General features: G+C 33.2%; 2 protein-coding genes and 2 long non-coding RNA genes across 4 annotated transcripts; 2 read left to right on the forward strand and 2 right to left on the reverse strand.

Moving 5' to 3' along the window:
- The first annotated feature begins 124 nt into the window (after positions 1–124).
- LOC148787269 (uncharacterized) lies at positions 125–1,721 on the forward strand. Its single transcript, XR_016066989.1, has 2 exons — positions 125–226; positions 730–1,721. It is a non-coding gene; the product is annotated as an uncharacterized LOC148787269 (long non-coding RNA).
- Positions 1,722–2,572: 851 nt separating this feature from the next.
- On the forward strand, positions 2,573–4,169 carry LOC148787270 (uncharacterized). The gene is made up of 2 exons (XR_016066988.1): positions 2,573–2,674; positions 3,178–4,169. It is a non-coding gene; the product is annotated as an uncharacterized LOC148787270 (long non-coding RNA).
- Positions 4,170–6,505: 2,336 nt separating this feature from the next.
- Positions 6,506–9,204, reverse strand: LOC105167962 (sulfite exporter TauE/SafE family protein 5). Its single transcript, XM_011087859.3, has 4 exons — positions 8,374–9,204; positions 7,361–7,495; positions 7,130–7,279; positions 6,506–7,009 (listed from the first exon to the last, which is right to left on the reverse strand). The coding sequence occupies exons 1-4, from the start codon at positions 9,121–9,123 to the stop codon at positions 6,701–6,703; spliced, it is 1,344 nt and encodes a 447-aa protein (XP_011086161.1). The 5' UTR covers positions 9,124–9,204; the 3' UTR covers positions 6,506–6,700.
- Positions 9,205–12,741: 3,537 nt separating this feature from the next.
- Positions 12,742–13,775, reverse strand: LOC105167963 (NDR1/HIN1-like protein 1). The gene has a single exon (XM_011087860.3). It carries the CDS (start codon positions 13,600–13,602, stop codon positions 12,928–12,930), a length of 675 nt encoding a protein of 224 aa, XP_011086162.1. The 5' UTR covers positions 13,603–13,775; the 3' UTR covers positions 12,742–12,927.
- Positions 13,776–16,608: the final 2,833 nt, after the last annotated feature.

Here is a 16,608-nt window from a genome sequence, read left to right on the forward strand (position 1 = left end):
AAGTTTAATTAAATAAATAAAATAATAATATTATATATATATGTTAGTAAGTAATATAATAATATATATATATATGTGTATGAAATAGAGTGAGAGGCCCACCAACCCACCGCCTCATTTCTCTCTCCTCTCTTACTTATTTCTAATACATATACACATGCACAATCACATTCACACACACATTACAATATACATCTGCACATACACAATTTCGGCGACATGTGAGGTACGAAACTTTGATTTTAATTTATATAATTATATTATTTAATTAGTCTGTTTATTAAATGTTGTTTATGGTAAGCGGTGTACTATTTAATCGGAATATTTTATGAGTTCGACTATTTAAAATAGTGTCGAATTAAATATCAAATTGGATATAAAAATGATATCGTTGGTTAATTAGATTATTAAATTTATTAGATTTGAATGTTGCTATAGTCAAATTATATAATTCCATTGGAATTGCTAACCAAATACGCAATTATATGTATTATTGTTTAATTTTAAGAGTATAATAGCGAGAAATTGATAGAAAATTCATAGAAATATTCCGAGAATTATATTTAATAAATGGTATGCTAATAAAGAGGAAAAACGAAGATTTGTACTTCGATAGAAATGGAATATTGAATAATTATTAGAAATTGTACAAATAATATTTAATATTATATTTAAAAGAAATTATGATATTCTCGATATATTAATTGTGTATGATATAACTCATTATAGGATACGGGGGTGAAGTAAAAGGACTGACAATTAGTGACAGAGTAGAAAGAAACGTTGTAAGGTCGAGGTAAGTAAATAATTAGTATTATCTATATATGTTCTTTTTATTTGTGGTATTACTATTATATGACTTTGTGGTTCATGCTGATATTGTTTTATCTGAAAATATATGCGTGGTGAATGATTTGAATTGATTGATGGCATTGTGTACGTGGAATGAGAAAATGTGTTGAATATCATGTTTGTTGTATGTTGTGTTGTGGGTGTCTGAGAATGAGAATGTAATGATATATTGTTTTACGTTACTAGTTGCTTACAAGAATGGTGATATGTGGAAATGAGGGAGTGGTGGAAATTGAACATAATTGTGGCGTGAATACCCCTTGACGTGTTGAAAATGCTATGTGCGAAAAGAAAGTGCTATGTGCGAAAAGAAGATGCTATGTGCGCAATGAAAAGAGCTTTGATGCGATGCTATGTGCGAAAAGAAAATGCTATGTGCGAAATGAAACAGCTATGTGCGAGATTGATGAGCCGGCTGTCAAGGGGGTTCACTTGAATTTATATAACGGTGAGATTGAGTTGGCGGGAAAAACACAATATCACCTTCTGGTAAGCAAACTAGGAAAAATAGAGTTTGGTTAGTTGTCTTATTATGAGATAGTCATGTGGTGTAATAAAGTTGATTATGTTGGAATTAAATTTGCTTGTATTCCATTCGTGTTACTTGTTTATCTTATTTGGGCTATGGTTGACATGCGTATATAGATAGGACTGGTTATTTGCTTACTGAGTGGCAGGCTCATTCCCCTGCTGACATTTTCTTTCAGGAATAGACTTTGAGGTGTCTGACAGTTGAAGAATAGGTCCACGCGCTATACTCAGGCAGGTCGGGCCAGTATGCAGTTTTCTCCTCTTAGTCAGTTAGAGTACAACTCACATTTTGTTTGTACAGAGAGAACATAATTATATGGATTACTTGTGGTGAATTACCTTGTGGTGTTTGATATGTATATATATATAATATTGTAGGTTGATAGTACTTGCTATGACATGTTGGGATTACGTATGCAAATTTATATATATGAACACAGGGATTACCTTAACTAAGACGTTTAGGGTAGATATAGCCCTTGTAGCGAAGGGGGTGCTACATTAGGTGGTATCAGAGCAGGGATTAGATTTTCTTGGGGTAGTAGATGAAATGTAATATTATATGTGAGGTATGTACTAGGGATCTAGTCAAATGTGTGTATTTCATATAAGATGGAAGCGTCAAGGGAAAACGCTGCTGGCCCAACTGAGTCATTAGAGTCTGTGCATGGTCATGATTCAGGATCAGAACATTAGGGGTTAGAATCCTAAAATAGAAATGCCTCACAACCAAAAATGAACCCCTTTGTGCAACAGTTTGTTGAATGATGGAGAGGACATGAGAGAAAAATACCCATATTTATTGTCTGAGCCGTTAATTAGTTAAATTTCGAGGACGAAATTTTTATTAGGAGGGGAGAATTGTGACGCCCCAAAAATTATAATATATAATTGGGGGATCAATTGGTAAATTTTTATGAAACTTAGTTAATTGGTAAATAAATTATGGGCCATAATTGAAATATAATAACACTTGAATGGATTAAATTGGCGTTCGTTATAATATTTTGGGACGATTTATATTAATTAAGAAAATTAGGAAGGACGTAATTGGTATTTTATGAAAAGTTTAATTAAATAAATAAAATAATAATATTATATATATATGTTAGTAAGTAATATAATAATATATATATATATGTGTATGAAATAGAGTGAGAGGCCCACCAACCCACCGCCTCATTTCTCTCTCCTCTCTTACTTATTTCTAATACATATACACATGCACAATCACATTCACACACACATTACAATATACATCTGCACATACACAATTTCGGCGACATGTGAGGTACGAAACTTTGATTTTAATTTATATAATTATATTATTTAATTAGTCTGTTTATTAAATGTTGTTTATGGTAAGCGGTGTACTATTTAATCGGAATATTTTATGAGTTCGACTATTTAAAATAGTGTCGAATTAAATATCAAATTGGATATAAAAATGATATCGTTGGTTAATTAGATTATTAAATTTATTAGATTTGAATGTTGCTATAGTCAAATTATATAATTCCATTGGAATTGCTAACCAAATACGCAATTATATGTATTATTGTTTAATTTTAAGAGTATAATAGCGAGAAATTGATAGAAAATTCATAGAAATATTCCGAGAATTATATTTAATAAATGGTATGCTAATAAAGAGGAAAAACGAAGATTTGTACTTCGATAGAAATGGAATATTGAATAATTATTAGAAATTGTACAAATAATATTTAATATTATATTTAAAAGAAATTATGATATTCTCGATATATTAATTGTGTATGATATAACTCATTATAGGATACGGGGGTGAAGTAAAAGGACTGACAATTAGTGACAGAGTAGAAAGAAACGTTGTAAGGTCGAGGTAAGTAAATAATTAGTATTATCTATATATGTTCTTTTTATTTGTGGTATTACTATTATATGACTTTGTGGTTCATGCTGATATTGTTTTATCTGAAAATATATGCGTGGTGAATGATTTGAATTGATTGATGGCATTGTGTACGTGGAATGAGAAAATGTGTTGAATATCATGTTTGTTGTATGTTGTGTTGTGGGTGTCTGAGAATGAGAATGTAATGATATATTGTTTTACGTTACTAGTTGCTTACAAGAATGGTGATATGTGGAAATGAGGGAGTGGTGGAAATTGAACATAATTGTGGCGTGAATACCCCTTGACGTGTTGAAAATGCTATGTGCGAAAAGAAAGTGCTATGTGCGAAAAGAAGATGCTATGTGCGCAATGAAAAGAGCTTTGATGCGATGCTATGTGCGAAAAGAAAATGCTATGTGCGAAATGAAACAGCTATGTGCGAGATTGATGAGCCGGCTGTCAAGGGGGTTCACTTGAATTTATATAACGGTGAGATTGAGTTGGCGGGAAAAACACAATATCACCTTCTGGTAAGCAAACTAGGAAAAATAGAGTTTGGTTAGTTGTCTTATTATGAGATAGTCATGTGGTGTAATAAAGTTGATTATGTTGGAATTAAATTTGCTTGTATTCCATTCGTGTTACTTGTTTATCTTATTTGGGCTATGGTTGACATGCGTATATAGATAGGACTGGTTATTTGCTTACTGAGTGGCAGGCTCATTCCCCTGCTGACATTTTCTTTCAGGAATAGACTTTGAGGTGTCTGACAGTTGAAGAATAGGTCCACGCGCTATACTCAGGCAGGTCGGGCCAGTATGCAGTTTTCTCCTCTTAGTCAGTTAGAGTACAACTCACATTTTGTTTGTACAGAGAGAACATAATTATATGGATTACTTGTGGTGAATTACCTTGTGGTGTTTGATATGTATATATATATAATATTGTAGGTTGATAGTACTTGCTATGACATGTTGGGATTACGTATGCAAATTTATATATATGAACACAGGGATTACCTTAACTAAGACGTTTAGGGTAGATATAGCCCTTGTAGCGAAGGGGGTGCTACATTAGGTGGTATCAGAGCAGGGATTAGATTTTCTTGGGGTAGTAGATGAAATGTAATATTATATGTGAGGTATGTACTAGGGATCTAGTCAAATGTGTGTATTTCATATAAGATGGAAGCGTCAAGGGAAAACGCTGCTGGCCCAACTGAGTCATTAGAGTCTGTGCATGGTCATGATTCAGGATCAGAACATTAGGGGTTAGAATCCTAAAATAGAAATGCCTCACAACCAAAAATGAACCCCTTTGTGCAACAGTTTGTTGAATGATGGAGAGGACATGAGAGAAAAATACCCATATTTATTGTCTGAGCCGTTAATTAGTTAAATTTCGAGGACGAAATTTTTATTAGGAGGGGAGAATTGTGACGCCCCAAAAATTATAATATATAATTGGGGGATCAATTGGTAAATTTTTATGAAACTTAGTTAATTGGTAAATAAATTATGGGCCATAATTGAAATATAATAACACTTGAATGGATTAAATTGGCGTTCGTTATAATATTTTGGGACGATTTATATTAATTAAGAAAATTAGGAAGGACGTAATTGGTATTTTATGAAAAGTTTAATTAAATAAATAAAATAATAATATTATATATATATGTTAGTAAGTAATATAATAATATATATATATATGTGTATGAAATAGAGTGAGAGGCCCACCAACCCACCGCCTCATTTCTCTCTCCTCTCTTACTTATTTCTAATACATATACACATGCACAATCACATTCACACACACATTACAATATACATCTGCACATACACAATTTCGGCGACATGTGAGGTACGAAACTTTGATTTTAATTTATATAATTATATTATTTAATATTGCTCATGCCTGTTTGCAACTTCTAGTGGGGACCAAGTTCTAGAAAGTGAGTGAGTTAATATTTTCTATCTTGTAATTTCCTTCACTATTTATATGTGAAATTGACATATGGATCTAGGGGTAAGTTGCACAAAGGGGTTCGTGCCACGACGACTAGTATATATATATATATATATAGCTTAGTAGTCAGTCGTGTAATTGTATTTTGATGTTTTGCTCAGTTATAGTGCAATCAATATTATGATTGATAAGTAAGGCTGATTGAGGATTGTTGTCTTGGTGTTGTGTCTTAGTTTTTTGTTTACAATTGAGCTAGTTATGTGATTATTGGATGAAAGGTGGTAACAGAAGTTGTCTTGAGATTGGAATAGTTAATGGTGTAGCTGCTACAAATATTGTTTTTCTATACTCTTAGTTGTGTGTCTCAAGTGAGCATATATTTAATTGGTGTAATGAGTTAGTTTTGTGAGACTAGCTATCACACTTCTAGTTATGCTTAGTCTAATATTTTAATTTAACTATCTAGTTTTACTGCTTCATACTTTGAAAGGAATTAACTTTTAAATTTATTATGTGATGTCGATTGAATAAGACACAATGATAATTGATAGCGTAAAAATTGAAATACTGTATGTCAAATTCACATATGAATAGTCAAGGAAATTCAAGAGGTAGAAAATATTAACCCTCATTTTCTAGGATTCAGAGACTTGGAGAACAATTGAAGTCCACTGCGAGACTCATTTCTCAATTGACGACAGCCATCTTCTTCAAATTTTACATGTAATATATATATATATATGAGATAAAGAAAGCTTCATAGTAAATATTGAAAGTTGATGGAGTATGTAAAATTGGTAATCAAAACTAAGAGGGTTAAAAGCGGAAAAAGGGATGAATTTGAAGAAATTTTAAGTGGATTTCGGTAAAAAATGACGACGTATGCTGTAATGGACTTCTTAACTCAACTCATAATTCAAGCAGTAATATTTGATAACCAAAGCATTTCATCCTATCTTCAAGACATCCATTGAATAATATATTTGGAATACATTGTTCAACTTTATTGTACAAATATTTTAATGGTCTTCTATGATATTAACATTAACATTACTTTCAGTGATTTAATTAAAAACAATATGGAATTAAATGAAATGTAAGTAGTAATAGTCTCGATTAATTCATTGTGCCAAATTGGAGCATAATAATATAAAGTCCAATTGGAACATTCAAACACCAACATTCATTATGGGGCAACAACAACACACACAGTGGATTAGTGACCAAGTTGTAAGACCAAACAATCTCCAATATGATCAATGGAACTGCAAGAACCCATGAGAACTTTCAGTAGTATTATTTTGGGGAAATGGTACTAAGACTGCTTGAGTTACCTCATTTTTAAGTTGTAGACTTCTGAGCATACAACTCTAGTGGAGTTACCTCATTCTACTTACTCGATTTGAAGTACATAGATTGGTAGGTATTAAGTAGTTTTCACTGTCCCAAAATCAAGTTTAATGAAGTAGTGAATTAGCAAGGTTTCTTGAACCCCATGCTCTTCCCACTGGTGTAATCCCTCAAGACATCTACGGCTCCAAAACTGGTTATCAGGACAGTACTCAAAGCCATCACCGTACCAACCGAGAACACGATGAGAGAGGCCCTCCCGTGTTTCATTATTGCTCGTTGCACTAATGTCAAACCAACTAGCGAGGCAATAAAACAAATGGCTGCATAGGTTAGTGCTCCGTATATGTGCTCCATGCCCAACAATAGGTACTGAATCGCGGACATGGATGAGGAGAACAGTACCATGAAGGAACAGGTTGCCGCTGTCACCTATGTACAAGGAGACAAATGTGACTGCAATCATCAGTAGATGGATCTGTTTTCACTTTTGTAAGAAAGTAGGTAGTTAAAACATGTTCGAGGTGAATAAGTTTCGGATGAAGAACTTACTTCAGGTTGTACTCCTATTTGGAAAAGAAGCGGACTTATAAGCATACCACCCCCGATTCCAAAAATGCCTCCTAGCACCCCAGCTAGTAGTGCCATTACAGGGAAAATGAGCCTCTCAGATGACAGATTTCTGGTTTCACTTCCATTTTCCTTATATGAAGAAAGAAACATTAAGGTAAGGTTTGACTGAGAAAGAGTGCAAGAACACAAACATAAATGTCTGTTAGGCACCTGTACAGTGGAAAATTTAGCATTAGGACTCTTTCCACAATGCAGGATCCATGTGGTGAAGATAACTGCTAGAGGAATTTGAATTGATGAGATCATCCAGTATCCTGTTCCACAAGCCGCTATATGGATAATACCCTACAGAAATTTTAAATATGATGGATACCCATAGTATCAATACATAAAGAAGTTTTAGGAACAACGGTTGTGATAGTCTTTAGTAATAGCTACAAATGCAGGGACGACCCCAGTAGTCTTTAACAAATGTCTTTGGCAACCGTGAGTGGCATGTGACAGGAATTTCGAGGAAAAACCGGCCATGCCATGCATATTGCACTGCACATTCTATAGTCTTTATTCTTGCAGGCCCAGGTATTTCCTTTATTGCTTCTTTTTGAAATGTTCTCTTGTGCTCTTTTTTTATGACACACATGTATCCACGTCTCTCTTTGATTCAGAATCTGTTCATGATATGTGCAGTTGTGCGGATTCCCCTGTCTTCAGTTCTCTGTTTTATAGCTTTATCATGAAAAGAACCACACAACAAAGCTGCTGGATTCTATGGGCCTGATCGCGAGAGCCACCCCTTATGGGTCATTAGCCATTTTCTGAAACAATTTTTAGATTTCAAAGTTCTTGTAATATCATTTATATTGTTTGATTGAATGCTGTGAATTTATCTCAGTGTACGGGTGTGTGACGATCAAGAACTGGATGCCCAAAACTGTAAATTGTCTGGCTGTATTTGCCTCTCTTTAAATTTATTTCTTGATTTAAAGGGTGATTTAGATCTATTATTTGTATTCACTTAGTTTCTAACATCATAATCTTGCCATTTGGAAAGAAGAAAGCTACCTAGCTATAGAAGTTGCAGTCAAAAGCAAAACATGATAACATTAAAGTCTCCAGAAATCAATCCTATTTCTTATGACAAAATTTAATATCCGACGGGAAGTAAATAGAAGAAATCAAATAGGTGTGAAAGAAGATAAGGTTACTAAGGAGAACAGCCTTACTTGTCCGTTGCGGTTTCCTCGAAAGAGATATAACACTAAAAAGGAAAACCAGATCAGAATCAGCATTCCAAGCTTCAGCCATGGAATTCCCGACTTGCTCTCTCCCACTTCGGCACTTAACAACAGGGGTTCTTTAGATTCCAGCTCAGAACGTGGAAATTCGTTCCTCCTCACCTCCTCTGATTCCAATTTCCAGAACAAAACCCCTGATTTGCAGGTTTTGAAGGTGCAAAAGGCGAGAAAAATCGCAAAAAATATAGTGATTAACCACTCGGGGAACACGAGATTGCAGATTACACCACAACTCACACCCAGGAGCATGCATGGCTCCGACAACAGAGCTATGTCGTAATCAATCAGCGGCCTGGCGCCGCGTTTTGCAAACATTTGACACGCGACATTAGCAAGCGATCCTCCGGTTACCATGAAAGCCGAGTAGCTGGACGCCAGTTTGAGGTCCAACCCGGCAACAATAGTTAGAATGGGTATGAATAAGCCACCGCCTCCAATCCCACCAGCGCTGGAAATCGCGGCGGCGATGAAGGATAGAATTCCAGCGAGCAGAAATTGAAGGGTTGTCTTCAGGTTTGGATTTTCCAGCAGGAACTCTGCGGGAGTCTTCCATGGATGAGTTGGGTGGAGGAGGAGTGTTTCAGAAATGGGCCGCCGGCGTTGCTTTGCATGGGAAATATCGAAGGTGGTGATGGAAAAGATAAGGAGGCAGAGAAATTTCAGGAATTTATGCTTCATTAGAATGCTGAGGAGTTGTGAGGTTCCGATGAGGCCTTAGACTTGGAGTCAGTGATGAGAGGAAGTGATTGCATGGCATTTTCTGATAAAAACAACACAGCTTCGAAAGCAGGTGACGCGTGCATTCACTTTTCTCACGTTATTATATTTTTATTTGAGAAATTCTAAATCGGAATTCATCCGTCTTAAATCAATTATATAATAATTAAATATATATAAAATTTTATATAATTTAAAAAAATAATTAATTACAAGATAAGTACATCATATTTGCTCCATAATAAATTTAGTTTAATTATATCTGATTTGTGTAAAAAATTTCACAATTTCAATTAATATTTCAAAATTTTGTGTTAGCCTTTCCTTATTTTTCGAAATCATCAAGGGGAGACGTAAAGAATTTGAATCCTCAAAAATCGCAACTACTTAGGTAATGATATAAAGTGACTGTCTGAAGCTCGAAATTCTACGACCTTCTAAAACTTTAATGCATTTTCAATTGATGAAGTAATAAGAAGAATTTTTTCGGAACAATTTCAGAATTATGTGTACTAACCTAACTTCCAAATGTAGAGCATACGTAGGCATTTTTTGAATTGTATTTTCTACTCCATTTAGTATATGTATTTTACAAATTAAATTATATAAAATATAATGTGTATATTAAAATTTAATAAAACAAAAAATTCAATCCAAAAATCGATCGTTTACGACTTGGGCATCTCAAATCCGACAAAAATAGGTAGAAAAGAATTCGTTGTCAAACTTCATAGTTACTGTCTTGTATATCATATATTATTACAAAAGAATTGGGTATCTGTCTAGTTTGCTCTAAAGAAACAATTCACCAAGATAAGAATGTAATAAATTGAAAAACCAAAGTGGGAGGCAGCTGAGAGGTAGTGCTTTCACCTGGTTGGACTGCTCGAACAACCAGTAAATTAATCACAACGGATATGTGTTTTCCACTAAAAACTGAATATACTGTGGTTGAAGATCAGATCAGAATTACCTTTTTGCTGTTTAAGCAGGCCTAGAACTTACCACCCTGATTTCAAAAGATCAATTTGAGAAAAGAAAGACTAATTTATTCCCAAAAGGAAAGAGAAGTAATCATTAAATGAATAATTATTTTATTTACAAGCTACAACTTTTACATCTTATGAAATATTACATTTGATGAAATGTTATGACTGTAATAATCAGAATGTCCAAATATTTCATTAAGATTTGAACACAACTTCTGATTACATGATTGTATGAGTTTATTACAGATATTTCGCACGTCACATCATCTTAGTTTATTCCAACTTTTAAAAAGATTATTTGAAAATAAAAAAGAAATGAACACCAAGAAATATACTGTATAAAATAATAAAGATATTTCTGCCAAGTTTGGGTTGCGACATGGAACAAGTTGGTGAAACCTTATCCATGGTCGCTTGTTTTGTCTGAGTCAGCGCCTTCCATATTTTAACAGCACTTGAGCTTCTAATCTTGTCTATCATTTGATTAATCTAAAAAGAGTCCCTCCAAGTTTTGTAGTGCAAGTACAACTAGGTAGGCCTGAAATTTGCTGATTCATCCCATAATTTCCTGTCGTCATGTGCACGCCCACTGTTTGTCCTAAGATTGATCAATTCTCAGAGGTTACTGCTACCTACCAGACTAGATTTTTATCTGTCACACAATGCAGATGCACATTTTACAAGAATTTTACATTTTGATCTGGTCTGAGATCAAGTTCCTCCAACTCCAAGGATAGTTTGGGTCACAGATTTTCAACAACTTTAGAAGGAAGAGCATATCGTTAAGCTTGGGCCAAAATATTATAAATAAAAGAATTATTCAACAACATATAGAACTAAAATCCAGACTAGAGAGAGAACCCGGTCTACCAAGACAACGGGCCAACACATTCGCTACCCAATTCTGGTCTTTCTAGTTTCAAGTTGGGCAATCAAGAATGGAAAAGTTTTATCCAAATAAGGTTGGTCACACAATAAATATAATATATTTACTATATATTGATCACTTTTTCTGAATGACATATTAATTACATAATAAATATGTTATATAATTAATTCACATCTAACCAAACATATTAGATTAGGATTTCCTCGGATAGACCCTTACAATGGCAAAGCATAATAAACAAGAAGGAAAAGGGAATAAAAGAATATGGGAAAACACCCAAGGACTAAGGGCATGATTGGTACAAAGGAACTGAATTAAATGGAAATAGAATAAAGATGGGAAAATGAATCATATTTGAATGATATTCTTATGATTGATATACACAAAAAAATTAGAAAGCAATGAAATTGTTATTCCTTAATTGATTCCATTCACACAATTGATAATTATAAAAAGATGGTCAGTAATAGAATAGAATAATTTTTGTGACAAGTTTTTTCTTTAATATATATATATATATATATATATTGAATGCATTGTATAACAGTAAAATTTTTAAAAATTGCTTATAGAAACTTATAAGCAATTTATAAAATATCTTATATGTTACTAAAAAGAATATATAAGAAAATTTATTTATTTACTTAAAGAATAATGTATTGATCATCACATATACACATAGATAGTATTTTCTAAAAAAAATTATATTAATTTGAACAATTAAATGAATTAATCTATTTGGTCACACTACATTTATAATTATGCTTCAATATTCGACCAAAAAAATATTTTGAATTAATATCAATTAAAACAAATATCAAAATTAATGAATTAATATTTTGTTCCCAATATTTGGTTATTAATTCAAAATATTATTTTGAATAAAAAGACTCGATCACACTCGGTAAAGTTCACCCCAAAAATATTAATGCCTTTTATAATGTAATCACGACGATAATTTTGTCAAAAAAAAAAAAAAAAATCATTCTCAAGCACATAGGAATAGCTAATACCATTTTTTTGGGATGGAATCACTAATCCCTTTCCTAAGGGAATAAGAGTTCCCATCGAATGGCTAATCCATTTTTTTATGTATACCAATCACATGTATAGGAAAGGACTTAGAAATGCCAATTCTATTCCCACTCTATTTTTATATACCAGTCATGGCCTAATGGTATATGATCAAATTTTGATGTGGACTCCAATATGAGAAAGGACACTCGGGGTATCTAGTCGTATCTAGTCCACAAGGGCTTATAAGGACACCACTCAAAAGAACAGGTTGGATCGACGACACGTGGATACATCTTGAGCAAAGTAAGTTGTTCATTGGACCAAAAGATATAAATACCTAGTATTTATGAAATTCAAGATATCGAATCTTATTCACTTGTATATCTATTAACTTCGACTTTACCTTAATACTATTTCTAACTTAATCATCGAAGTGCTAATTCTGGTCAAGTCCATCACCTCCCTTATTTATGCAGATTTTGAGCTTATTCCTCATATAGCCCCGAGCCTGATCATATGATTTAGGACGCGATCTTCAAAAATTGAAGCGCATCAACATATATTTCAGTAATGTAATATCAAATGTTTTTCACGCCTTCTTGTTTAAATGTTAACAAAATATTATCATAATAAATCCACTTCGATGAATGTCAGATGAATACTTCTAATTAATTAAATGAGAAGTGCAAAAAATATAAACATCCAATCAAAATAAATAATATTACAAATCATGTAATTAAGTAGATGTAATCAAAACAAATTTGCATAAGAAATATTTGAATTCAACACTTAAAATTAAACAAAGCCACAAACCCAAAATCAATCCGAAAAGCGCACCCAAAAAGTATGGCAATATATTACATCACAGTATCAGCTGAAGTAAACCGGACACCTCTTATCTCTGTAAGTCGACAAGATGAAACCGTCCGGCCCTACTCCAACCGGACAATTAGCATGCATGGTGTGGCGCTTGCTGTCCCATGTCGATATCTTGAACCGAATGATTGACGTAATCTCAAGCCGGAAGACCACCTGACCACGAGACCGGTCCGCCAAGAACTGCTGCCACAGCTGGTTCGTCACCCTCAGGGTGTCGCCGACCAATTGCCCAGCTATTATCGTCGTATTTTTAGGCTCTTGATAAAACGGAGGCAACAACGGCATACCGCCTATGCTTTGGTCCAAGTAAAACACTGTCAACTGCATGGTGTCATAGTAAACACCGATGTTTTGATTTGCGTTACGGGCCGTGACATTGTATATTATCTGGGCAGTTTCGGGCCCGCCTCCTTGAGCGAAGGCTGGAATCGAGAACCCTTCGACGTGGAATCTTGGTCTGTGGGGGCGTAAACTGAGCCATAGAATGAAAGTGATGATGCCCACAAGAAAGAGAAGGAATAAAAATATGGCACAAATGAGCTTTGAGACTCTGGTGGTGAGACTTTCTTTGACGCGGTGAGCGTAGTAGCGGGCCGTATGGTGCCGCCTCATGGCGCGGCCGTTTTCCGGGCCGGATTGAATCGGAATTCGGTCGTTGGACCGCATGGTTGTGATCAAGGGCTGTGATGAACAGGATAATGGAGTGTGGTTGTTTATATATGTGCACCTGGAATTGCCAGAGAAAAAAAGCCGACGGAATTTTTGTTTTGAGTCATGAGCATGTGGAAAGAAAGGAATAAGCTAGCTTAGCTTATTCTTGTATTGCTGGAGTATAAATGTTGATGACCTTGATTCATGAACATGCATATACTCCAACGAAGAAAAGAAAGTGAGTAAAATATTGAGTGTGGACAAGGTATATGATTCTAGGTTGACTTGTACACGACAAGTATTACAAGATAGAACAATTCAGGAGTTGTCATGAAGAAAGCACCCGTTTTCATCATGGATTCAGCCGAATTCATTACATAGCAGGCTTGCCCATTTCATGTTGCTGGTTATCTGGACGTGCATTCCACAAGTGTATTTTACAAAGCCCAAAGCTTACGCCAGGCCCAAGCACGACTGCTAGTCCCGGGCATATTTTGTAGAACAGAATCCCTCTTTTCCCATCAAGCTGAAGCTGAAGTACTGAAACAATGTCAATTAACTCAGCAACAAAAGTTCGGTCTTGTGCCCGAACCTCAACCTCGGGTGTCCGAGTGTTGGGTGCGAAAGCGTAAAAACAAAAAAATCAAGAAAGTTCATCTTAAATTCCGCAAGTACAAGGTTTCGATTAGAGTTCCATGGAAAATTTTATATTAGTTCTTTATTTTGGTTTCATAAAGATGATTTTGAATTTAACTAATAATTAGTGATTTAACATATAATAATAATAATAATATAATTATGTATTAATTATTATTTTACTCATAGAAAAGAATAAAAAATAAAAACACCTATGGGCAATAAGTTGCCGTGTAAGTTTTAATCTCAGATAAACAACGGGGTTTTTAGCGATATTTTTTTCTTTATAATCTATTTTGTTTTATCTTTCGTATTACTAAATTTAATTTCATCATCCTAAAATTCTAAACTCTACCAGATGGATGTCTGCTCGTCGTAGGTGGGATGAGCAAGTTATACCCTACTTAAGTCTTTCACGCCGTCGGCTCAGATTACGCACTGGTGGTTAAGCTATTCCAGTCACTTTGGAAAATTTTCTACCTAACTAATCCTACCAAATCTCCAATTCCAGCACTAGTCAAATATAATTACATATAAAAAAAAAAAATCTCCAATTCCAGCATGGTAGTATAATAAAGATTCGAATAGTACAATAAACTAATCTTGATCTATACTGCATTATTCTGTAACTTGTCGCTGATGGCGATCCCAAGTCCTATGCTGTTCAAAAAGTATTCAAAACTTGCCGGTGTAATCATAAGAATGCTGAAAAGAAGAGATGTATGTGTAATTTTTTAAAAAATAAAGATGACTTATGTAAATAATGTTAATATTTTTTATAGATGTATGCACAATTATTTAAAAATAAAAATAATTTGTATAAATAAATTATAAATCTAAGAGTGTAAGTGTGATTTTCGTTTTACTTAATTCTATTCGTCGTGCCATTTTGACCTTCTATATCTTTCTAATTTATGAAATTTTGGACTTTGACGTCATTAATTTTTCAAAGCAGAAACATGACAGGAGAATCAGAGAGATGACAGAGAGAATCAGTACGGGGATTTTTCTTGATTTTCTTCTTTCCTTACCTTAGTTTAATTTTTTCCGAGATGTGTACGAAAAAATTGGAGGAGATATCCTCTTTTTTTTTTTAACACGTCTCTTGTATTAATTCCTTTCTTGTTAGTAATTTATTGCGTAAAGCTATAGTAATAATGCAGTGATGGTAAGGAAAAAAAAGTACAATAGAAGTGCTAATTATTTTAAGGTTAATATTAGAAACGTGATCATAATAAAATTTTAGTTGGGATTAAAAATAGAGTAAATTATAATGATATTTTTTAAAATTTGGTATAATTACGAATAATCGAATACTCTCTTGTTGTTTGAAAAATTACAAATAATTTTCTAATATTTGATGAAATTATGTAATTTTTTAATAGAGGTATGAAATTATAAATTGTACTCTTATCATATATTTTCTTAAGAAAAAATAAAAATTTATAAAAAGAAACGGAAGGGGTGAATAATTACAAAAAATTATCCACTTAATTTATTAAAATTTTTAGAAAACTTAAAAAAGTAAATAAAATTATAGTTTATAGTCCACAAAAATATTTTAGTCAGTTTACCATAAAAAAAATGGATGAAATCTAATGGAAACTAACGAATTGAACTAATTATTAGACGGTCATTAAATTAGAGGGGTATGAATAATTTTTTATATAACAAAAAATATTCGTATGTCACAATGCCCATTATAATTTACCGTATAAAATATCAAGAAATGAAATATAGAAGAGCGCAAAGACAAAGAACTTACAATGCAATTATGAAGCATGTCGACATTGCATGCACAAAGAAAAATGAATGCTAAGGCTATAATTGAATGATCGTCTTGAAAATAATATATTCCAGAAGAAAATAAAAAATAGTTCATATTTATATTTTTTTTAAACAGAAAATTCATGTTTATAATTTGATAAATCCTAGAAATGTCTTTTATAAACTTTATTTTCTATTAGATTTTCCACCTGGGCTCTCCCTCATTCCTAAAATATCTTCGAATATTTTGTTATCCTCAAGTCTACAAATAAGGTTTAATTTTCCAAAATTAACTATCATACATATATAACTATTTCGTCTTTGCTCAAAAGACCTATGTGATCCGTTACTAATTTTTATTAGTACCATTCTTGAGTTTTGTAATTATAATTATTTGGCATTTTACTCTTATAATTTGTTAGAATTATAAAGTAGCCATTCACTTTTTTAAACTTCTTGGTTTAAGAAAAAACGGGTTGGAATTTCAAAGTTGGGTGGAGAGTGACATAGTTGGTCGAAAAGTGACATCAATTTTAGTTAATTTAACTAATAAGTTGCACGATCAAAATATCATAAGGCTAAAAGTGTAAGACCCAAAATACATTTAACTAAGCCAGG

The sequence above is a fragment of the Sesamum indicum genome, linkage group LG8 (assembly GCF_026168435.1).
Source record: "Sesamum indicum cultivar Baizhima isolate 11 linkage group LG8, ASM2616843v1, whole genome shotgun sequence".
NCBI lineage: Eukaryota > Viridiplantae > Streptophyta > Magnoliopsida > Lamiales > Pedaliaceae > Sesamum > Sesamum indicum.

Coding starts and splice junctions, on each gene's coding strand:
- LOC105167963 (XM_011087860.3), bottom strand. CDS start 13,602: ATGCGGTCCAACGACCGAATTCCGATTCAATCCGGCCCGGAAAACGGC.
- LOC105167962 (XM_011087859.3), bottom strand. CDS start 9,123: ATGAAGCATAAATTCCTGAAATTTCTCTGCCTCCTTATCTTTTCCATC. Junction 7,496..8,373: donor GAGGAAACCGCAACGGACAA/GTAAGGCTGTTC, acceptor AAATTTCTGTAG/GGTATTATCCATATAGCGGC. Junction 7,010..7,129: donor AAATAGGAGTACAACCTGAA/GTAAGTTCTTCA, acceptor CCTTGTACATAG/GTGACAGCGGCAACCTGTTC.